Below are 24,398 nucleotides of genomic sequence, written 5' to 3'. Positions count from 1 at the left end.
AACCACACACATAACCCCCCCCCACATACAGATAGATACAGAAACAATAAAGATGTATATATACATAGGTTAGTGTACATATATACATTTTCTAAGTCTGTTGGTGCCCCAGTAGTACCAAGTACACATAGTGCCCAGATCACGACTTCTAAATCTCATTCTCCAATTAAAAAAAGAATCAAGACTCCTTGAGAGATGGTGTATTCTAGGGCTGGGGCAGAGAAAATACAAGGTGAGTCTGGAACATCTTGCAGTGCTGGAAAGGAAGCACAGAAGGAAGGAAGGAGGGAAGGAAGTGTGTTTAAAGGATACAGGACTCATGTGTTTAAAGGATACAGGACTTACCTGGAAAAGCTCGCAATGGCCAAAAGCTGGACTGATTTGAGCAACAAAGTAAAAAATGATAGTATTGGATCATAACCCAAAGAACATCATTAATATACAGGAGTCTATGCTGATATAACTTGTGGTCTGCACCCATGCTGTAGTATCACTCCACCCAAGTTGAAAGAAAATTAGAGCCATTAGGGATTTAGTGACTTTCAGAAAGTTATGGTACTTCAGAGAGAAATGTTTCCAATGGGCCTCTGTTTTCTCATTTTACAGTGGTGGCCTGAAGATTTAGTAGCCTGCCCCCAGGCTCACGTAGTTAATTCAGGTCAGATCTGCGCTAGGTCCTGGGTCTCTAGGTTTTTGTTACTGTACCACACTTCCCAGACTGTGGGTCTATGTCAGCTTACAGGTTTTCTCCTATGGCAGAGGATATCACAGTAATCTATATCAATCTCAATTTTAAAAGATAGACTAACTTTTCTTTCTTTTTGTAAAAAGAAGTTAGAGCCTATATTAGCATGTATTTTCTAGAAGTGAAGATAACCAAATCGATTGAGTTCTCAACATCAAAATGTTACTGGTAATCTTGATCCTTATTTCATAGTTCTTAATGCTTTTAGCAAATTTATCTTTAATAACTTGTATTGAAACTCTTAAGTGGCATTTGTAGTACTTTTATGCTTGGTATATATGGAAACATAATTTTTTATTTGTTTTATTATAGAAGAAATTTTGGAATCTATAAGAGCCAAAAAAGGAGACATTGATATTGTTAAAAGTCCAGAAGAAATAGAAAAGGAGAAGAATGAGACTGAGAATAATAACTCCAAAGATGCTGAGAAAAGCAGAGAGGAGTTTGAAGACCAGAGTCTTGAAAAAGACAGTGATGACAAAACGCCAGATGACCTCGATCCTGAGCAAGGAAAAACTGAGGGTAAAAACATTATTTGGTTAAAAAGAAATATTTCATCAGTGTTATTTATGAAAACTCCAGTTTTACTTGCAAAATGAAGATGAATCTTTTTTATTGCAAACAACTATTTAATTTTACATTTCTGAAGAGATTAGGATACCCTTCCTCCTTATAACATGTACAGTCATTGTAATGAGTTTTATATATTGGTGGATTTACTATAATGTTATACCCATATCTCTATTTATACTTCTTAATAAGGTGCCATTTCCCTATAAGATTTTTGGTGAAAATCACTGTTTTTATACCAGAATATACACTTTTGTATGTGATATAATATGTTCCTTTTTATGTTAACTACTTAAACATTCTTAACATATCAAATATTCTTAAATACCCTTTGGATTACCTGCTGCAAAATTATCCCAGAATCTAATTGCTTCAAAATGGCCATTGAATAGAAGCCAGGTTTTTTGGTGATCATTCATTTTTAGTAGCTGACTGAATGTGGCCATTTGTCCTAAAGCAATTTTAAAGGATATCTTTAAAGTTTTGTTGTGCATTTTACTGTAGAGCCAACAGAAGTTGGGGATAAAGGTAACTCTGTGTCAGCAAATCTTGGCGACAACACAGCAAATGCTTCTTCAGAAGAGACTAGTCCCTCTGAGGAAGGGAGGAGTCCCGTGGGGTGTCTCTCAGAAACCCATGATAGCAGCAACATGGCAGAGAAGAAGGTGGCATCTGAGCTCCCCCAGGATGTGCCAGGTACAGAGGGCAGTGTATCAATGCCTCTGTAATGGGGGGGAAATCCTTCCCTTTAGTAGTAAAAGCTGAATGTCACCTAAAACTTTAAAGTATGTGTTCATTCATGCTGCTTGCTTACATAAGTGCCATCCCTGATTGCTAAGTTGTCACCTAACATTTGGAGTTTGACAGATGTTCTTGCATTTAGTGCTTGAAACTCATCATAATCTTCATGCTTTTTAAAGTTCATTTAGCTGTTTTTGTCTAATAGACTTATTTTTATATTTTATCACCAGACCATAGTGGCAGATATTTTGGTTTTAAGTACTCACATACTAATGGCTCAGTGTTGAATGATTTGACCATTCCAATTCTGTATGTACTAACAGATTAATTTTATGTTTGCATGTGGTCATGTAAGTTTTTCTTTAACAACATCTCAAACCATAATGTTATAATAGAAAACCATTGTCACAATATGTTTTGACATGAAAATGTAAGTTAACCAGTAATAAATATTTTAAGCTTTTTAAAATTAAAATTATACTCAAAGTAAGTTATATCACACCAAGAATGTTATTATGCCTTTCCTTTTGCCTTTTTTAAAAATGAAAAAAAAATTTTTTATTATTGGAGCTGTGTGTATATTTTTGAAAAACAAATTAGAAAATTTAGATGAGGAAAACAAGAAAAGAAATACTAGTAATCCTATCAAAAGTCAATAATTATAGTTAATACTGTATTGGAAATCCTTAAAGAATTTTTCTGTGTATTATAAGAATGTCATGTAATTCTTTCCTTTTTTTTTTTCCCCCTATCTTTATTTTAGCCATTCTGGTAGGAATGTAAGGATATCTTATTGTGATTTGAACTTGTAGTTCCCTGGTGACTAAGGATGTTGAGCACCTTTCGTGTGTGTGTGTGCGCGCGCGTGTGTGCGTGCACACGCCTCTCTCTCTCTCTCTCTCTCTCTATATATATATATATATATTAGTCATTTGGATAACTTCTTTTGTGAATTGCCTGTCAGTTCTTTTGTTCATTTTCTATCAAGTGGTCTCTTTTTTGTGTGTGTGGCTGTTTCATTGGCTGGACTAAGTCCAGTCCCTCTCCTCCATCCTGACTGGAAGCAAAAGTTTCTCCATTGATTTTTTTAAAAAATGTTAACCCAATCTCATCATATTCCTGGAATAAATACAACTTGGTTGTGATATGTTCTCGTACTTATGTATTGTTGCATTCCATTTTTTAATATTTTGTTTAGGATTTTTGCGTCAACTTTCATGAATGAGATTGACTTGCAGTTTTCTTTCTGTGATAATGTCTATGTCAGGATTTGATGCCTAGATTATGCTGGCCTCATAAAATGAGTTGGTACAAGTTCCCACTTTTCCTTTTGTCTGCAAGAGTTTCTGTGGGTTGGTGTTATTTATTCCTTAAATGTTTGCTAAAGTCTTCTGGTCCTGGAGTTTTCATTGTGGGAAAGTTATTAATTGTAGATTTCATTTCTTTGGTAGATAGTAGGCTATTCATATTTTCTGTTGTTTTCTTGTGTCAGTTTTAGTAAATTTTATTTTTCTAGGAATCTACCATTTCATTTAAATTTAAAATTTTATTGACATAATAACATCCTATTTTTTAAATGTCTATAGCATCTGTAGTGATCTCTTCTTTCAGTTGAGAAATTGGTTATCTGTTTTCTCTTAATCATTTCATAAGACTATTAACAATTTTTATGAGTCTTTAAAAAAATAACTTTGGGCTTTGTTTATCCTCTCTATATTTTTTCTAGTTTTTTATCTTATTTTTATTTCATTCCTTTTATTTTTTTTCATTTTTGTGAATTTTTCTTCCCTGTCTTTTTTTTTTTTCAAAACCACTCTATTGAGGTATAATTGATATACAAAAAGCTGTACATATTTAATATATACAACTTGATGAGTTTGGAGATAAATATATACCTGTGAAACCATCACCACAATCTATGACATAAACATATCCATCACCTCCAGAAGTTTCCCATACCCTCATTTTTTGTTGTTTTTTTTTTTTTTTGGTTGTGGACCATTTTTAAAGTCTTTATTGAATTTGTTACAGTATTGCTTCTGTTTTATGTTTTGGTTTTTTGGCCATGAGGCATGTAGGATCTTAGCTCCCTGACCAGGGATTGAACCTGCACCCCCTGCACTGGAAGGCAAAGTCCTTACCACTGGACCGCCAGGGAAGTCCCTCTCATATCCTCTTTTTTTTTTTTTTAAACATCTTTATTGGAGTATAATTGCTTTACAATGGTGTGCTAGTTTCTGCTTTATAACAACGTGACTCAGTTATACATATACATATATTTCATACCCTCTTTATTATTTTTTTCTTCTAGCTTCTTAAGATGGATGCTTTGATTATTTTTTATTTTTTCTATGTCTGTTGTCAAGGCTATAAATTTCCCTCTATGTACTGCTGTAGCTGCATCTCACAAACTTTAATATGTTATTTTGTCTTTATCATTCAGTTTAAAATACTTTCTAATTTCTATTATGATGTTTTTTTTTAACCCATTGCTTATTTAGAAATATATTGTTTAATACTCAAACATTTAGAGATTTTCTTTTTCTTTTTTTAAAAATTAATTAATTAATTAATTTTTGTCTGCATTGGGTCTTCATTGCTGTGCGCAGGCTTTCTCTAGTTGTGGTGGGTGGGGGCTACTCTTCCTTGCAGTGCGCGGGCTTCTCATTCCAGTGGCTTCTCTTGTTGTTGAGCACAGGCTCTAGGCACGCGGGCTTCAGTAGTTGTGGCACGTGGCTCAGTAGTTGTGGCTCTCAGGCTGTAGAGCTCAGGCTCAGTAGTTGTGGCGCATGGGCTTAGTTGCTCTGCGGTGTGTGGGATCTTCCTGGACTAGGGCTCGAACCCATGTCCCGTGCATTGGCAGGCGGATTCTTAACCACTGCGCCACCAGGGAAGTCCTAGAGATTTCTAGTTATCTTTTTTTATTGATTTCTAGTTTAACACACTGTAGTCAGAGAACATTCTGTACATGATTTATGTCCTTTAAGATTTGTTGAGGCTTGTCTTGTGATCCAACATTTGGTTAATGTTGATAAACACTCATATACACTCGAAGAGGATATCTATTTTTAGTTTTGGGGTGCAGTACAGAACAACTAGGTCAGGATTTTAATTGTGTTGTTGAAATCTATATCTTTGCTATTTTTTTTCCCTCTATGCAAGATAATTTTTTTTTAACATCTTTATTGGAGTATAACTGCTTTATAATGGTGTGTTAGTTTCTGCTTTATAACATATGCAAGATACTCTTAAGTTATTTCTATTTACTGTGGGGTTGCCTTTTTATCTTTAAAATATTTTTAGTTTTTGCATTATATAGTTTGAGCCTGTGTTATTAGGTGCACATAATTTTTATATTGTTGAATTAACTTTATCTTTGTGAAATGTCCTTTATCTTTAATAATATTACTAAACTACAGCAGCTTTCTTTTGATTAACGTTTGTATTATATATCTTTTCTGGAATAGAAAGATACTTAAAAATAACCCGAGAATTTAAAATCTCTTTCAAAATACATCTACTTTAGAATTTCTTTAGAAATATATACACACATATGTATACATATATATGGATATGCATATTTATTTATTTCAAGCTGTATTTTGTCAAGTCCTGTCAGAGAGCACTATCATTTTCTTATGATAGATGACATTATGCAAAGGAAAAATTATAAATCTGTGGTCTAAAAATCTAAAGGAGTGAGAACATAAGAAAAATGGGCAGATTTCATGATTTCAAATTGGGTATGATTCAGAAAGATTTTATGTGGCTGAGATTGAAGTTTAAACTGAAAAGTTGGGCCGTATTTTGGGAAATGTTTGTTGACATCACTTAAAAAAGTTAATCTCTGAATATCTGTTCCTCAGATTTTGCCCCGCTGCATCTGTATTCCAGACATTTCATTTCAGTTCATGAAAATGGTTATGTTGCCAAAAACGACCCCTTATAGCAAGTGTACTGTTTATTATTCAGTATAACTTCTTTGTAGTTAACAAATAGCTCAATTTCAGAATTACACTTTTGTTCTGGATTTTAGATTAGAAACTTTTGTACCAGATTGTCAGTTTTTCAATATATAAGGAGAGACAGGGGCATGTGTCTTTCTAGCATCTTAACCTCAAATATACTATTGAGAATTTGTATTCAAACATATAATGCAGACAGCATTTGTTTTATTAAAGTTATGCCTCTAGATTTAATGCCTGGGACGAAGAAAATAGCAGCAGTAGATAAAACTGGCTTTATTTCCATAACTATTTATAATTGCTTTGAAAGTGTTTCCATGGACATATTGAAAGTCTAACATCTGTAAAGTTGAACTATAAGAACATATTAATTTAACCTGTTTCTTAACTTTTTGGGATAATGACATCTTAAAAGATAGTACTTTGCTTTAGGTTTGGATTTTATTATAAGGAAATTAAGTGGATGTAAGAGGCTGCTGATACTGGATGCTGAACTGATGTGTTTCCCGTTTACTTTTACCTCATTGAGTTGATTGATAATGGCTTTTGGAGGTTCTGCAGCTAAATATTACTCTTTTGTTTCTTATTCTTTTAAATGTGTTTGGTTTTAGCTTCTAGTCTAGAATATTTGAACTGTGAGGACTATTGGTAGGGATACCTTCTTTGTGGTGTTTTAAAGCAAATGCTTGAGATTTCTTTAATCCTAATGAAGTAAGGATGTAAAGAGTTCTAGAACAATTCCTCTAAACTGAAATGGAGGAAAACTTAAGGCAAATTAACTTGGGACAAGTCAACAAAAAAGCTATGTATTATGAGTTATGGTAGTCCTCAGCTTGTTAGCACCTTGAAAGTTTAAATGGATAGATTCTGAATTCAGTTTGCTTTCAGTGGGGTAATAGTTTTTTTTAAGATCAAAATACCTTGGGATGGGATTGATTGCCTATTCTTTTATGAAGTACCATTATCTTCCTAATAGCAGAGAGCACTTTCTATGAAGTATTTTAAGATTAGGTGGAATCTCTTAAGTCCTATCCCAGAGTTATTGTCTTGGTTAAAACCATACTTGGGGTGTATTGTATGCTGAAATAGTTTTTTGTGGGCTAGTCTAGAACCCAATCACTTTTTATTACACTTCTGTGAGAAAATGCACTCTGAATTCTGAGCTCATAAATGAGGGGATGTCTATATACTGTTTCATTATTCGAGAAGATGATTTTTAGACAATTATAAATTAAGAATACAGCACATTTCAAAACTAGATCTACAGATGTGAAAGGAATGATTAGTGAGGAATTTGATGCTATTCATGTGAGACTTCTTTTCTTCCAAATATATGCATTTTCCAGCATGAGTTAGTTGATTATATTACTGGTTTGCAGCTGTCAGGTTTTAAGTTTGCCATTTCTATCTTTCATATAAAATTTTCTTATTATGAACATGCACAAAAGTTAAGAGAATAGTATAGTGACCCCTCCCCCATATTTTAACACTTAGATTAGAAAATCATCAATATTTTGTCATACTAGTTTTACTCATGCTTTTTTTTTTTTTAAAACTGCTTTTTTGAGTGGGGAGGACTCAAATTTTTAAAAATCGCCCCCCTTTGACCCCAGGTGTACACTATTAGATAAATCATAATCCTTAGTTAATTGCACTCATCATTGGTCATTGCATAGTCCCCCTTAATTTATTCATTCACGTTTGAAATGATCTTATTAATGAAATAAACACCTAGGAACCTATCACCCAAAACAGAAGTCTAAGTCCTGCTTTGAAACTCACCTGTATCGAGCCATCTCCCCAGTCTCATCGCCTGCATCCTTCTACCCTACCTGAAGTGATTGTCACCCTGAATCCTGTGTTCACTAATATTTTCTTTCCTTTTTATGACAGAAATCCAGTAGAATTAAGACTATTGATACTAGAGGTCAAAGTGATGTATAACCCACATAACTGTTGCTTCATTGAGTTGATCTACATGGTTTGCTTGTAACATAAATAAAAACTATGTATTTCTGTTTCGGTTGTTTTAAACTGTGTAGCAAGTGTGTTGTGTTAAGTATATCTTAGTAAATGTATGTGTTAAGTATAACTTCAGGGAACTTAATCTTTTTGCTTTATATTACTAATATAATGTTGTATGTTGCTGGAGTTCTTTCATATTAACTGTATTACAATACTCCTCTGTGTAACTATAACACAGTTTATCCCCTTTCCTGTTGATGTGAATTTGGGTTGTTACCTTACTGCAATATTTTAAAGCAAATCCCAGACATCATGTTATATCAGTCCTACATAAATTTCTAAAGAATATGGACATTTTCTTATATAATTACAGTGCCATTATCGTTTTAATAAAATTGACAGCAATTCCTTAGTATCATCTACTATACAGTCAATTTAAATTTCCTCACTTAAAAAAATTTTTTTTAAACATTGGCTGTGTTTTAAATAACTCCAAATAAGATCCCTGCATGACATGACATTTGGTTTTATATCTACTGAGTCTCTTAATCTAGAGCATTCTCCCCTTACCTGACTTTTTAAAGAATCCTAGTATATCCTCCTATGGAATATCCCACATCCAGGATTTTCTTTCCTTCTTCTTAGTGTTTAATTTGTTCTAAAGGCTTGATTAAATTCATTTTCAACTATTTTTGGCAAGAATACTTCATAAGCTGTGTTTTGGGTATTTCACATCATATTGCATCAAAAGGCTCATCATGATGTCTGTATGTTTTACCTTTACAAATTCTAATATTGATCAGTGAATTCAAAATCAGCTGTCTATTTGGAAGTTATAGTATATGATTTCTAATTCTATAATTTTTTCAGTATTTTTTTTTTTTAAAGAAATGCCTTCCTTTTTTTTTTTTTTTTTATAAACAGTTTCACTTAATTTTTATTTATTTATTTATGGCTGTGTTGGGTCTTCGTTTCTGTGCGAGAGCTTTCTCCAGTTGTGGCAAGTGGGGGCCACTCTTCATCGCGGCGCGCAGGCCTCTCACTATCGCAGCCTCTCTTGGTGCGGAGCACAGGCTTCAGACACGCAGGCTCAGTAATTGTGGCTCACGGGCCCAGCGGCTCCGCGGCACGTGGGATATTCCCAGACCAGGGCTCGAACCCGTGTCCCCTGCATTGGCAGGCAGACTCTTAACCACTGCGCCACCAGGGAAGCCCTTTTCAGTATTTTTTTAACTGGAATTCTTCTGTAAAGAATTTTCCCTCATTAACTAAGTCATTTGAATACCTTGAAATATAATTAGAGCAGAAATAAATGCTTAATTATTTCTCTTAAAATCTGATTTTCAGAGTCAGGAGTTGGTGTCCAGTTACCTTCAGTGGTGATTTTTGAGTTATGAACTTTGGGGGGGAGGGGCATGATTTTCTCATTTTAAGTATCTGTTTGAACTCGTGGGTCTTTATGTATGCAGTTTGTTTCAGTCAGTTGTAGTTATCATTAATTTGGTTATATTGATTTTCAGGAGCCCCTTTATGTTGGCTTTTGAGTCCTTTTTGCTGTGTATGACCCCAGTAGTCTCTTTTGCTTTTTTGCTTTTTGGCAGAATAAGATGTATGCGGCTTATCTTATACATTTCTTACCCCAGACCTGGAATCAGTAATTCCTGCAAGAAGCTCTGGTTCCTTATTGTGGGGAATGATACTTAGAGACCATCATCTGGGCCCAAGAGTATTTACTGCTCTTGGGCTCTCACTGCCTCTAGGATTTTTTATTGGGTGGTGTTAGGAAATACGTATTTTGGAAAAGAAAAAAACCAATTCATGTTGACATTTCAAATTCAGATTGAGGATTGCATACTTAGTTTCTTTTTTTACACTTGTATCTCTTTTCCTTTATACTGAATGCCTTAGTTCCTAACAACAGTAACTTAATTATATACTTGCTTTATCCTGTTATATATGTCCATTAATAATATATATTATTTTTATAATTATTGTTAATATCCTGATGTGCATTAATAATAGTAATAAGAAATGATTTAAATAGCATAGTAATTTCACAATACCAATATTATTGCTCACAGTAAGACTACTGAACCGCATTTAAGATTTTTTTGCAGCTCTTTATCTTTATACCATATTTCCAGTAAGAATGTATAGTCAAAATTCTGTGTTCCAAAGTCACTTGAAATAATCTTTTTCTTTGTGTGGTTATGCCAACAACTTGATACACGATTAGGCTGTTTTCTTTCAGTTTTTAGGGACTGCATTTCTAGCTTGAATTTTTAAAAAATGTAAAACATTTACATGATTCCAAAGTCAAACTTTGTAACTGTTATCTATTCAGAGAATTTTCACTTTCATCCCTTCCCTCTCTAGGTAACCATTTCCTTCCTTTCCCTTACAGGTAGCCATTTTTATTAAGTTTTGGTTATTCTTCTAGTGTTTTTTTTTCTTTTTTCATATAGAAAAGCAAAATATGTGCATAAATTCATATTTCTCTCCCTTTCTTACATGAAGTTAGCATACTCTAAGTACTGTTCTGCATCTTTTTGTTTACATTTAATCTTGAGATCATTTCATATGTGGATATAATGATTTCCTCAGTCCTTGTTATGGTGCATGATATTTTATTGTATGTACCACCTTTTATTCAGCCAGTGCCGTATTGATGGGCATTTTGTTTTTTCTGGTCTTTTGCCATTATAAATAGTGCTACAGTGAATACCTCTGTAAATATCAGTAAGTAATTTAGTATTTTTGCCAGTGTATTTCAGGGTAGATTTATGGACATGGGATTGCTAGGTTAAGAGTAAATGCATCTGTAATTTTTCTAGATATTGTCAGTTCCCTTTTATCCAGTTTGCACCATTTTACAGTCCTACAACAATGTGTGGCAGTACCTCTTAACCCACTGACTCTCTACCTGAGTGTATCGTGAGACTTGGATTTTTGGCCACTCTGGTAGCTGAGAGGTAGTTTCTCTATACAATTTTACTTTGCATTTCTCTTACTTTGAATTAAGTGAGCATATTTCCATGTTTAAAGGCCATTTTTCTTTTTCTTTTTTGTGGCTGAATCGCATGGCTTGTGGGATTTTAGTTCCCTGACCAGGGATTGAACAGGGGCCCTTGGCAGTGAGAGCGCGGAGTCTGAACCACTGGACCGCCAGGGAATTCCCACCATTTTCATTTCTTTGGTCACTGTTCATATATTTTTCCCATTTTTCTATCAGGTTGTTGGTTCTTTCACTCAAAAAAAAACTTAGGAGCTCATGATACATTACAGATAGCCTTTGTGATATACTGTCGACGACTTTTAATTTAGGGGATTGATTTAAAAGGTATCTTAATAGTGGCAAAATGAAATGCACAGGGAGGCTCTAGATTTCTGAACTGCCGAGGAAAGACCTAGGCTTTCAGTTCATGGTAGCATTCATTTTGATATACTTTTAGGAGCTATACTCTTAGTGATACTATTATATTGGTCTTAAAATTAACAATCACTTAGGCATTACCTTCTAGTTAAATTTGGGGGTATAGAATTCAGGCAGAAAACCTTAGAGATAAATAATCCTGTTTAATTCTGTTTCGAATACTGTTTGAATACTTTTTGAAAAGTAAGAAAATAAATTTCAGATTTTGAGGGATTTTCTTAACAAAATCACTTCTGCAGTATCTGGCACATCATAAATTTTGTGAGATTGTTATATCACTTTATTATTCTGAAAGGTTGTCTGCTTTGTACTATACACTAAGGTGATAAGAGCCTGAGTTAATACTGGGAGACTTAAAAAACAATTCATAGGGTGTTGTTTACAAATTTCTTTTCATACATTGCATTATTCATACATGAGCAGCTTTTTAAAATCTAGCTTTGTAATGCAACCCTAAAACAATTAAATGTCTTTTCTGACAATTAGTTGTTTTTGATGTGATTTCCAATTTAAAAATCAGATATTCTATTTTTCTAGAAGAACCTAACAAGACATGTGACAGCAGTAACACTAGTGCTACCACTACCTCCACCCAGCCTAATCTGGAAAACAGTAACAGCAGCAGTGAACTAAATTCTTCCCAGAGTGAATCTGCTAAGGCAGCTGATGATCCTGAAAATGGAGAAAGAGAATCTCATACACCTGTCTCTATTCAAGAAGAGATAGGTAAGAATACACTTCATACATTGAAAGGAGCTTTTTTATTTTTTTAATTTTTACTTTTTTAAATAAAAGTTTGATGGGGGGGGTGGGAAGATTTGGATTTTCTTTTCCTTTTTTTTTTTTTTTTTAAACACAAGTGACACTTGCACTCAGTGTTTTTCTTTTAAAAAAATAAAAAAGCACTTGGGAAAAAATACATCTTTTTCACACCCCCTCCCCAAAGGTAACCACCATTATTTGGTGTGTAACATTTTGTATCTTTCTCCGTGCAGTTACATCAATGTATGTATGTTTACAAAAAGTTTTTTTTTTTTTTTTTTTTAAATATAAACGGGATCATTCTGCATGTGTTGTTCTGCATCTTGCTTTTTTCACTCAGTGATACATGTAGGGGTTCTTTTCATGTAATAAATTGAATTTATTCTTATTTTAACTGCTGCGTGGTACTCCACAGTACAGATGAGCCATAATTCATTTACTGTTTCTCTATTAATGGACATTTAGGCTAACAGTTTTTTCATTATTACAACTAGTGGTGCTTTTTAACATCCTCGCCATATATCTCTGTGTACTTGTATTTCTGGCAGTATAGATACAGTAAATGGAATTGCTGGATCATATGGTAGGTACATTTAAAAAATAGTGATGGCTACTGCTTAATTGTACGTTAAAAGGAATTTATACTAATCATTTACATGTATGTGTATTTCTTCATATTCTCACTAAATTTGACATCATCTATCTGTTACATTTTTGCCAATGGTGAAAAGTATTTCATTTTAAAATTTGCATATCCCTGCTTACTAATGTGGTTGACTTTCTTTTCATGTGTTTGCTGAACTTTCTGTGAATTGCTTATTCATATTTTTTGCTGATTTTTTTCTACTGAATTTTGATATTTTTGCCAAATGAGTTTTAGGAATGCTTTATGTATTGTGGGTATTAATTTTTGATTTTACCTATATATTTATATAGTCATTGCTTGTTTTTAACTCTTTCTGTTGTTTTACAAAGAAATTTTTACATTTTTTATGCAGTTAAATTTATCAGTCTTTCTTTAGGATTTCTCTGGATTTTGTGTCTTACTAAGGAAGACCATCCCTATCCCAAGAACATGCATATATTTTACAGTAATTTCACATAATACTTCTATAACTTCGTTTTTAATCCTTCTGGTGTATAATCTTGTGTATGATATGAGATGGAGATCTGTCTTAATTAGAACCTTTTCAATTGCAAGTGACCAAACCAGCTTAAACTAGCTTAAGTGAAAAGGGAATTTAATTAGCTCATATAATTGGGAAGTCCAAGCCATCACCAGGCATAACTGGACCTCCAGGTATCAAAACTCTTTCCATTTTCCTCTTTCTGTCTCACCTTTTGGATCTGCATATGTTTGTGTGTTAACCTCATTCTCTCCTAATACAGACAGGCTTTCCCCAAGTGGCAGGGAAGATGGCATCAGCGGTTTGTATTCATATCTTTCCAAGGTCTGTGACCCAAAGGCAAGGCCCCTACTCCTGCTCCAAATCAAAAGTCCTTGAGGAAGGAATTTGAGTGGCCTATCTTGGACATATTGTTCCTACTCCTGTGGCCAGGGCAGGCAAGGTATTATGATTGATGGCTCCAGCAAAAGTATATAATTGGAGTGGGGTAGAAATGGTTTTCCAAAGAAGGAGAGATGCTGTGAAGATAGGAAACAGCAAATATCCACAGTTCCACCCTAGCTCAATACAAATGTGTGTATTCAAATTAAAAAATGCCTCTGCCTAACATAATGGAAAGATCTCACCCACAACTGAAAATTTTTTCAAAAACTTCTCTCCCAAAATGAACATCTGGTAATTTTAACTGTATCTAGGATTTCTGTGTATTGTGTGTATTATTTTGATTATGTCTGGTTGTGGCTTATCTTGATCTTACAATCCATGAGCCAAATTATGAACTTAACTACCTGTGACACTCATTAACCTGATGGTGGATGGTGTTCTCTGATAAACCTGGCGGCCCTTTTCTGGGAGGTTTTCTGGGAGAATGGATATGGATGAGAAGTGAGAAGCATACGGGAAGATCCCCCTTCCGGAGGCCATTCTTCTTTAACAGCCTAGATCCAGCTGACTTCTGTCAGGGATGGCCTGCTGGAAATTGCTGTAGGTTTGAATAATTATACATCCCAGTGTGACAGGTTTGGGGTTTTTTCTGGCAGTAACACCCCCTTATAGATTGCCTGAAGACCTAGCTAGTACCTAATGCCCAGAAACTTGCCCAGAGTCCCTGAGGGTAAACCCCCTCTACTTGCCCAGTTTGTCTGCCCCAGCCCCCAGGTGAGCCAAGTCTGTCTAGGCTCCTGCCTCTTGACTCATTAAACAGTGAGTTAGGGAGGCTAGGGCCAGGCAGCTCTGTACTCAGCCTCCAGGCTGCATCACAGTGATTCACTCCTTTAAACAGGAATGTGGCCTTTGGGCAGGGTGTGCTAGACAATGACCTCCACTCTTAGCCTTGTTCCCTCTCTCTGCTCCTTCAAGTCGTACCCCCAGGGATGAATTTTCTGCCTCCCTTCCCTTATTTGCACTAAACTTAGCAAGTGGCAAAGGATTGACTCTCACCTGTTGGATTGTTGGCTCTAAATTGAGGCGCTTAATTTAGAAAGTGCTGTGCCATTCCCTTTCTGCTTTTAAGAAGTCTGGCCTTGACTAAATGATGTCTAAAAAGTCTTTATTGTAGGACTTCAAAGACAGTCCCAAGAAGTAGCCACTATCGGGAATTCTCTGGCAGTTCAGTGGTTGGGACTCCACACTCACTGCTGAGGGCCCGGGTTCAGTCGCTGGTTGGGGAGCTAAAATCCCACAAGCCGCGTGGTGTGGCCAAAAAAAAAAAAAAGTTGCCGCTATAGTTCATCGTGTCGGCACAGAACTCTAGCATGGGTACAATCATGGTCTGAGAGCCGAGAGAAAATCGTGGATAGTCTAACTAACCAACTGCTTTGCTACCACACATTGAAGGTTACTAGCTTTCCAGCCTGAGATGGCAAAATACCCAGTACTCCTACCCCATCTTGATTTAGTCAGTGCCATATTTTCTGCTTGGTTTTTCATTTGCCAGTGCCACACTGTCTTAGTTTTTAAAAGCTTTAAATTAAGAAAGAAAAATGAGATCTTGTTCAACTGTCTGGCCAGTGGAAATTGGATAGTGATGCAATCGTTTTAGAACGTATAGAAATTTTCAGCTGAAGTGAGATTTATGGAAAAGCAGAAATTGCTCCTTGGCAGTTAAATCTGTCACTTTAAAAAATTAAGATATTATGAAAATGTGAGAGGCCTTTATTATATTTTAAAAAGCTAATGTAGTTGATTTTCACATGTACAGTTATCTGCATACACAGATAATTATCTAGATTCTTTAGGAAAAAATTCACCTGGCATTTATGTTTATAAGCTTTAAATTATTAGGTATTTAAACAGAATTTCAGTGGAAATCTTTCTAAAATTAATTATACCCTTTACTTTTAATACAGAAATCCATGTCGAATATATAAGGCAATATTTTATTAGCGTGCATTTTGAGTTATGTTTGTTACTTGTAAATCTGTAGCAGCCCTTCCTCTTTTCTAGTAGCTGAGCTTTAAAACAGATAACATGGCATGTTTGAATTTTCTGTAAACTAATAAATGACTCACAGTAAAGTTCTGACATACTTTCTTTGGAGTAAAACTTTAAGAATTAATGCATTTGCTTTGGCTATTCAAGGACTTTTTATTTTCTGGATCTTAGTTGTCTACCAGATAGAAGTTTTGGATAAGTAAGGTGTTATTACTATATGTAATTTACTTACTGTTAGCAATTACTTTTGGCTTTTTATTTGATAACAGGTGATTTCAAATCAGAGAAGTCTAATGGGGAAATAAGTGAGTCTCCTGGAGGTGGAAGAGGAGCGTCTGGTTCAACTCGGATTATCACCAGGTTACGGAATCCAGACAGCAAACTGAGTCAGCTGAAGAGCCAACAGGTGGCAGCCGCAGCCCACGAAGCAAATAAATTATTTAAGGAGGGGAAAGAGGTGTGTTTTTTCTGTTTAAAACAAAAATCTCTGGAATGTAAAATAATTTTTAAAATAGGGGCAGGAAGTTTATAGAGGTACTTTTGAACTGTATTTTCCTCACTTCCGAGAGTGTAGTGTGTAACGAGATTAAAAGTGTTAGGTTTGTATTATGCTAAGTACAGTTGTACACCCAAATTTCAATCCATGCATAGAAGTGCTGTAAATGGGTAGTATTCTTTCTGACTATATGGTTAGTTTTATTGTATATAATTCTAAAGAGAGAGAGGCTGCTTCTTCACATGTGGGAACAGGTAGGCTATTTGTGGGCTTTATTAAAGATTTAATGCTCAGTTCTGGCTGTAGTCATTTTAGATGAACCTGCACCTAAAAGGTAAGACTTACCCCTTGATAGCAGAGCACGGTATATAGAACAGCACAGCATCTCAACTCTGACTGTGAACAAAAAGATTGAAGCTAGGACTCAGTATTTCTGTCTCCCAGCAAGCCATGATGATAGAATAAGGGCCACAGCTGTGTCTCTCAGATTTGAGAATTATTTGCAGGGTAGATATGCAAGATTATGCAGTGGGGTTTTTTTTGTTTTTGTTTTTTTTTTAATGCAGTGTTTTTAACATCAAAGAAATGGCTTTAAGGCAGTGGCTTTCAGACTTCTTTTTACTCTGACCCTCACTAAGACATTTTTCATAGCAACCCAGTACATACATTCAAAAGTTTCCTGAAGTGGTATTTTACTATGTGGGAAGCACTCTGGTATTTTCTTTTCTAGTCTGTTGTATTATATTTCATTTTTTTTAAAGCTGAATAAGCCCCACTATTGATTTCACAGTCCACTAAAGGATTGGAATCAACTATTTTGAGACACTATTTTAACGTATCCATGGGCTCTTATCTAAAGCTGGAATGATAAAAGGAGCAGAAGAAAAGGTATTTTTAGGAATATATGTTTGCGGAAATAGTACATGTAATGCCCTCATGCCCTCTTTTGTCTCTAACCCCTGTATAGTGTAAGCTTGAGAAAATGATTGGTGAATGATTTATATATCACACAATTAGTTTCATGTGTATATTTGAGATACATGAAAGTACTTAATAATGTCCAACATATAATAGGCACTTTAATAGAGCTTAGTTTTCTTTCTTTTTGCAGGCATATCTTGGTTGTTTAATTATAAACAGTTAGCTTTAGCTTTTAACTCAGCTTTTAAACTTCAGAAGTTCAGGGACTTCCCTGGCCGTCCAGTGGTTAAGACTTTGCCTTCCAATGCCGGGGGTGCGGGTTCGATCCCTGATCGGAGAACTAAGATCCCACATGCCTCTCGGCCAAAAAACCAAAGCATAGTAGAAAAACAGAAGCAGTGTTGTAACAAATTCAATAAAAGACTTTAAAAAATGGTCCACATCAAAAAAATCTTTAAACTTCAAAAGTTCAGTCATAAGATGTATCTTAACTTATTTTGAATGATAAATTACAAATTATTGAAAGACAATGGATCAGATTTACATATTGGACGTAAATAATGGAGTCTTTTTATTTTCTTGGTCAGGTACTGGTAGTTAATTCTCAAGGAGAAATTTCACGGTTGAGCACCAAAAAGGAAGTGGTCATGAAGGGAAATATCAACAATTATTTTAAGTTGGGTCAAGAGGGGAAGTATCGCGTCTACCACAATCAGTACTCCACCAATTCATTTGCTTTGAATAAGCACCAGCACAGAGAAGACCATGATAAGAGGAGGCATCTTGCACATAAATTCTGTCTGACTCCAGCTGGAGAGTTCAAATGGAATGGTTCTGTCCATGGATCCAAAGTTCTTACCATATCTACTCTGAGACTGACTATCACCCAGTTGGAAAACAATATCCCTTCCTCCTTTCTTCATCCCAACTGGGCTTCACACAGGTAAAGGAAACTAAGGTTTATTTATTGCTGTGAATATAGTAAATATTTACAAAATGATTATTGCAGTTGCACACTTTAAACTGTCATTATTATTAATGAATTGAATGAAGTCCTTTTAGTCAGCAAAACACTGAGGATGTCAGGAATAGGAGTAACTTTACTTCTTAAGTTACCGATCCAACACTAACATTGGGAAGATTTCTGGAAAGCAGAGTCTTCATTCCCGGAACCAAGTGGAGTCCAGACAGAGTTCCAGAACATCATAGAAGGTTTAAAGATTTGGAGGACGAATTGACCTCTGAGATTCCTCCAGTGTTTAAAACCTCTGATTCTGTGAGGTAGAAACTTCCAGTAGCAGTATATTTTATACCTGCTTAGCCTAGAAACATATGCCCTATAAGGTGAAGTCTTCATAAATTACAGCTCTTGTGCTTTTAATTTAAGATCAACAAGATGAAATTTTGTTTTTTCCTTTTTTTTTTCCTTTCTGAAATTTAGGGCAAATTGGATCAAGGCCGTTCAGATGTGTAGCAAACCCAGAGAATTTGCATTGGCTTTAGCTATCTTGGAGTGTGCAGTTAAACCAGTTGTGATGCTGCCAATCTGGCGGGAATCTTTAGGACATACCAGGTAAGTGAATTCTGAGCCTTGTGAATGGTGGGTTAGTCTCCCTTTTGGAATACTAGTCTATTAATAATGAAAGTTAATGTGTTGAAGAGGCCATCATAAAGACTTAACTCTTCTTGACCTCATTTTCCTCCTGTAAGATGGAGGAAAACATGTAAGATGTAAACCTGAATAAACACTAGTTCTTATTTAGGATATAGGATAAGATCAGAAGAGATCAGGTATATGAAAATTAAAAATGTGTTCTAAAGTAAAAAGCATTTTTATTGAATAGAAAGAATGCTTATATTTTTTGAATATTTACTCTGGAATGTGCTAGACGTCTTGATTTATTTAGAGTCGAGTATCTGGCCAAAGATCATGTAGCTCCTAAGTAGACCCAGAGTTGTGTGACTTTAGCAGACGGTTAACAAAAAAAATAAATTTGTGACTTGAATCTACTTTTTAGCCCTAATGGATTTATTTTTTAACTTTAATTTTTAAAAAGTTCTTATTACAAACCTAATGTAAGCTTATGGTAAAAAAGGTAAATTATTATTCAATGTAAAAAGTAAGGCTCCTTTTACCTTCCCTGCCCCTCTACAGGGCCCACTCCAAAGGTATAATGCTGTATTTTTTTAAATTTAAATATATTTTGTGTTGCTTTCTACACCTGTGTTTTATCTTTTTTTAAAAAATAAATAAATAAATTTATTTATTTATTTATTTTTTGGCTGCGTTGGGTCTTTGTTGCTGCGTACGGGCTTTCTTTAGTTGCGGCGAGTGGGGGCTACTCTTCGTTGCGGTGCGCGGGTTTTTCATTGCAGTGGCTTCTCTTGTTGCGGAGCCCAGGCTCTAGGTGTGCGGGCTCCAGTAGTTGTGGCTCGCGGGCTCTAGAGCACAGGCTCAGTAGTTGTGGCGCATGGGCTTAGTTGCTCCGCGGCATGTGGGATCTTCCTGGACCAGGACTGGAACCCGTGTCCCCTGCATTGGCAGACGGATTCTTAACCACTGCGCCACCAGGGAAGCCCCCTGTGTTTTATCTTATAATGAAAAATTTTAAGAAAAGTAAATATGCCTGCTAAATATTTTTCATCTGCTAAGGGTTGCTTTCAGTTTTCTGTAGTGTTTTCCCCCCATAAATCTTATGGATACTCTTTCCTCTCTCCCTCCTATTTTGAATGTAATTGCTGCTACTGGTAGAAGCTTCCACAAATGGAATGGACTTAATTCTTCCTAGGATTAAAAAAAAAAACACAACAGGGTTAAGTTAAGGTGCTACGAACGGTGCAGCCCAGGAGAGGAGAGCTAAATGGGTGGCGTGCCTGTATTTTTCTCACCGCCACCTTTTCTCAGGGCAGGGAGAGCAAGGGGAAAGTCAGAGGCAATTGTGAGGCCTATATTTCTGTTTTTCCTTCTTGCATTTACTTCCAGACTTTCCCCAAACTCTTCTGCGCCAACAGTCTCCTATTCAGTGCTCATCCTGAAACTTGTGTTGGTGGTCTCTGGTGGCAGAGACCAATATTTTGAGAACTAACGCTAAGCTAAATGTTGCTAAAGAAAACTTCAGTACTCAAATGTAACTTAAAATGACTAAGTCAAAGCTTTTATAAATTCATTTCTAAATATTAAACATTCTAATGAAAATGCAATTCATTTTTTTTTAGTTAGGGTTTTTTCCCCTCCTGGTATGTCATTATGACTAGTCTTTTGTCCTATTTTATTTTTTTTAAATTTGTTTTGGCGCACTGCGTGGCATGTGGGATCTTCTTTCCCTGACCAGGGATTGAACCCGGGCCCTCGGCAGTGAGATCATGGAGTCCTCACCATTGGACAGCCAGGGAATTCCCCTGACTAGTCTTTTAAACCTGTCACTAGAGTTATAAAATTGTATCATCAATTGTATTAGTATGACACATCTGGTAATATATACGAAAGAACTTTTTTTTTTAATTATGATGAGGTGATATAGCATACTCTGAATTTTTAAAAAATTAGGGACCATGATTCATGAAAATTAGAAATTAATAATAGGATTTCCACTTTTGGCAGTAGTATGGTCACAAATGTTTAGGTGACAGACTTCTAAGACTTGATCCTAAGGCAGTATCTAGAAATTCAACCAAATATTTTATTATAAAATGTTTGTTTATTATGATATTCAATAGTAAAGGTTTGAAGGCAGGATCTTTTTTGAAAAAGTTATAAAGTCTTGGTTGAAAAACATTAACGAACACCTAAATAAATGAAAATATATCTCCTGTTCACGTATAGGAAGACTCAGTGTCTTGACAATGTCAATTTTTCTCACCTTAATATACAGATTAAGTTCAAACACATTAATAATTATAGTTGGGCTTTCTGTAGAATTTCACAAGATGGTTAAAAAGTTTTTATGGAAAGGGGCAACAATAGAAAAGGTAAATTTGAAGGGCAAGGTGGAAGGACTTGCCCTCCCATGTAACAAAACTTACTTGGTAGCTATAATACTGTGGTATAAACAAATAGACCAGTGGTACAGAATAAACAGTCCGGAAAGAGACCAACCCATATATGGAAATACAGTATGTGATGGAAGTAGCATTGGAAAGGATGAACTGTCCAATAGAAGATGAGGAGGAAATTAGTTGTCCATACAGTGGTAAATTGAACTTCATTCTTTATATTATACACAATAGTCAGTTCCAGGTAGAGTAAATTCTAAATGTGAAAAGCAAACTTTAAAACTCTAAGAAGAGAATATAAGAGATTATCTTTGTGACTCTGGAGCAAAAAAAGTTCTTTTCTTCCTCCCTCCCTCTCTCCTTCTCCATTTCCTTCCCTTTTTCCTCCCTTCTTTGCCTCTCTTTCCGTTCACTCGTTCCTTCTTCCTGCTTTTCTTCCTGCCATACTTCCTTCCTTTTCTCTTCTGATTGTTTTATTTCCTTCTTGATTCATTCAGTATCTCCCCTAACACAGCTAAGGCAGGCTTTATTTATTTCATTTGTAAGAGTGCTGTCTGTCAGATTTGAATGAGTGTGCACGTGTATGCCTGTGTGTGTGCACGTACTAAAAGTGGCTTTCCTTCTTCACCTTTAATATGTGATATGTACATAAGATTGTGTGAAATATATAAGCTATAATGGGTAATAATAAAATGAACACCTGTGAATTCACCACCCAATTTAAAAATAAGAACATTATTATTATTGCATTTACTTTGTATTCACATTACCGTGCCTGTCCTGAGAGATAGCCATCATTTTTACATTTGTGTTTTGTTACACCCTTCCTTTTACTGTGTAGTTTTATCACATATGTATATAGCAGTAAACAATGGTTTTCTGTTGTTTGAGTTTTATAATAATGTGTCATCGTAAAAGACTGAATCCTAGACTGGTTGAAGGTGTTTTTATTGTTTTATTATACTATAATCAAAAAAGGGTTAGTATACACAGTATATTCAAGAACTTCTACAGTTCAGTGAGAAAATAAATCAAACTATTTAGTAGAAAAAAAAGCCAGAGGTACAAACATAATTTAGAGAAAAGGAGACACAAATAGCCAAGAAATGTGAAAAGATGCTTAACCTCCCTAGTAAGTTGGGGAAAAAGCACATTAAAACTAGGGGTTGGGCCAACATCGTTCTCAATGGTGAAAAACTGAAACCATTTCTGCTAAGATCAGGAGCAAGATAAGGTTGCCCACTCTCACCACTGTTATTCAACACAGTTTTGGAAGTTTTAGCCACAGCAATCAGAGAAGAAAAAGAATTAAAAGTAATCCAAATTGGAAAAGAAGAAGTAAAACTGTCACTGTTTGCAGATGACATGATACTATACATAGAGAATCTGAAGATACTACCAGAAAACTACTAGAGCTAATCAATGAATTGGGTAAAGTAGCAGGATACAAAATTAATGCACAGAAATCTCTTGCATTCCTATACACTAATGATGAAAAATCTGAAAGAGAAATTAAGGAAACACTCCCATTTACCATTGCAACAAGAAGAATAAAACACCTAGGAATAAACCTACCTAAGGAGATAAAAGACCTGTATGCAGAAAACTATAAGACACTGATGAAAGAAATTAAAGATGATACAAACAGAGGGAGAGATATACCATGTTCTTGGATTGGAAGAATCAACAGTGTGAAAATGACTATACTACCCAAAGCAATCTACAGATTCAGTGCAATCCCTATCAAACTACCAATGGCGCTTTTCACAGAACTAGAAGAAAAAATTTCACAATTTGTATGGAAACACAAAAGACCCCGAATAGCCAAAGCAATCTTGAGAAAGAAAAACGGAACTGGAGGAGTCAGGCTCCCTGACTTCAGACTATACTACAAAGCTACAGTAATCAAGACAGTATGGTACTGGCACAAAAACAGAAATATAGATCAATGGAACAGGATAGAAAGCCCAGAGATAAACCCACGCACATATGGTCACCTTCTCTTTGATAAAGGAGGCAAGAATATACAATGGAGAAAAGGCAGCCTCTTCAATAAGTGGTACTGGGAAAGCTGGACAGCTACATGTAAAAGAATGAAATTAGAACACTCCATAACACCATACACAAAAATAAACTCAAAATGGATTAAAGACCTAAATGTAAGGCCAGACACTATAAAACTCTTAGAAGAAAACATAGGCAAAACACTCTATGACATAAATCACAGCAAGATCCTTTCTGACCCACCTCCTAGAGAAATGGAAATAAAAACAAAAGTAAGCAAATGGGACCTAATGAAACTTAAAAGCTTTTGCACAGCAAAGGAAACCATAAACAAGACGAAAAGACAACCCTCAGAATGGGAGAAAATAGTTGCAAACGAAGCAAGTGACAAAGGATTAATCTCCAAAATATACAAGCAGCTCACGCAGCTCAATATCAAAAAAACAACCCAATCCAAAAATGGGCAGAAGACCTAAATAGACATTTTTCCAAAGAAGATATACAAATGGACAACAAACACATGAAAGGATGCTCAACATCACTAATCATTAGAGAAATGCAAATCAAAACTACAATGAGGTATCACCTCACACCAGTCAGAATGGCCATCATCAAAAAATCTACAAACAATAAATGCTGGAGAGGGTGTGGAGAAAAGGGAACCCTTTTGCACTGTTGGTGGGAATGTAAATTGATACAGCCACTATGGAGAACAGTATGGAGGTTCCTTAAACAACTAAAAATAGAACTACCATACGACGCAGCAATCCCACTACTGGGCATATACCCTGAGAAAACCATAATTCAAAAAGAGTCATGTACCACAGTGTTCATTACAGCTCTATTTACAATAGCGAGAACATGGAAGCAACCTAAGCGTCTATTGACAGATGAATGGATAAAGATGTGGCACATATATACTATGGAATATTACTCAGCCATAAAAAGAAATGAAATTGAGTTATTTGTAGTGAGGTGGATGAACCTAGAGACTGTCATACAGTGTGAAATAAGTCAGAAAGAGAAATACCGTATGTTAACACATATATATGGAATCTTAAAAAAAAATAAAAAAAGGTTCTGAAGAACCTAGGGACAGGACAGGAATAAAGATGCAGATGTAGAGAATGGACTTGAGGACACGGGGAGGGGGAGGGTAAGCTGGGACAAAGTGAGAGGGTGGCATGGACATATATACACTACCAAATGTAAAATAGCTAGCTAGTGGGAAGCAGCCGCATGG

General features: G+C 35.4%; 1 protein-coding gene across 16 annotated transcripts in view; it reads left to right on the top strand.

Annotated features, from left to right (window-relative positions):
- BPTF (bromodomain PHD finger transcription factor) overlaps window positions 1–24,398 on the top strand; it is a 138,478-nt gene that overhangs the window by 52,934 nt on the left and 61,146 nt on the right. For 10 of the 16 annotated variants that reach the window (XM_061177097.1, XM_061177091.1, XM_061177087.1 and 7 more), the window contains exons 4-9: window positions 1,058–1,267; window positions 1,820–2,011; window positions 11,957–12,145; window positions 16,011–16,198; window positions 17,746–18,101; window positions 18,600–18,731. In XM_061177097.1, the coding sequence (XP_061033080.1) occupies window positions 1,058–1,267; window positions 1,820–2,011; window positions 11,957–12,145; window positions 16,011–16,198; window positions 17,746–18,101; window positions 18,600–18,731 (1,267 nt within the window). The remainder of the gene's footprint in view (window positions 1–1,057; window positions 1,268–1,819; window positions 2,012–11,956; window positions 12,146–16,010; window positions 16,199–17,745; window positions 18,102–18,599; window positions 18,732–24,398) is intronic. The other 6 variants (XM_061177096.1, XM_061177092.1, XM_061177083.1 and 3 more) reach the window with 5 other exon arrangements.

This window comes from Eubalaena glacialis, chromosome 19 (genome assembly GCF_028564815.1).
Source record: "Eubalaena glacialis isolate mEubGla1 chromosome 19, mEubGla1.1.hap2.+ XY, whole genome shotgun sequence".
Taxonomy (NCBI): domain Eukaryota; kingdom Metazoa; phylum Chordata; class Mammalia; order Artiodactyla; family Balaenidae; genus Eubalaena; species Eubalaena glacialis.
This window is presented reverse-complemented; position numbering and strand designations above follow the sequence as displayed.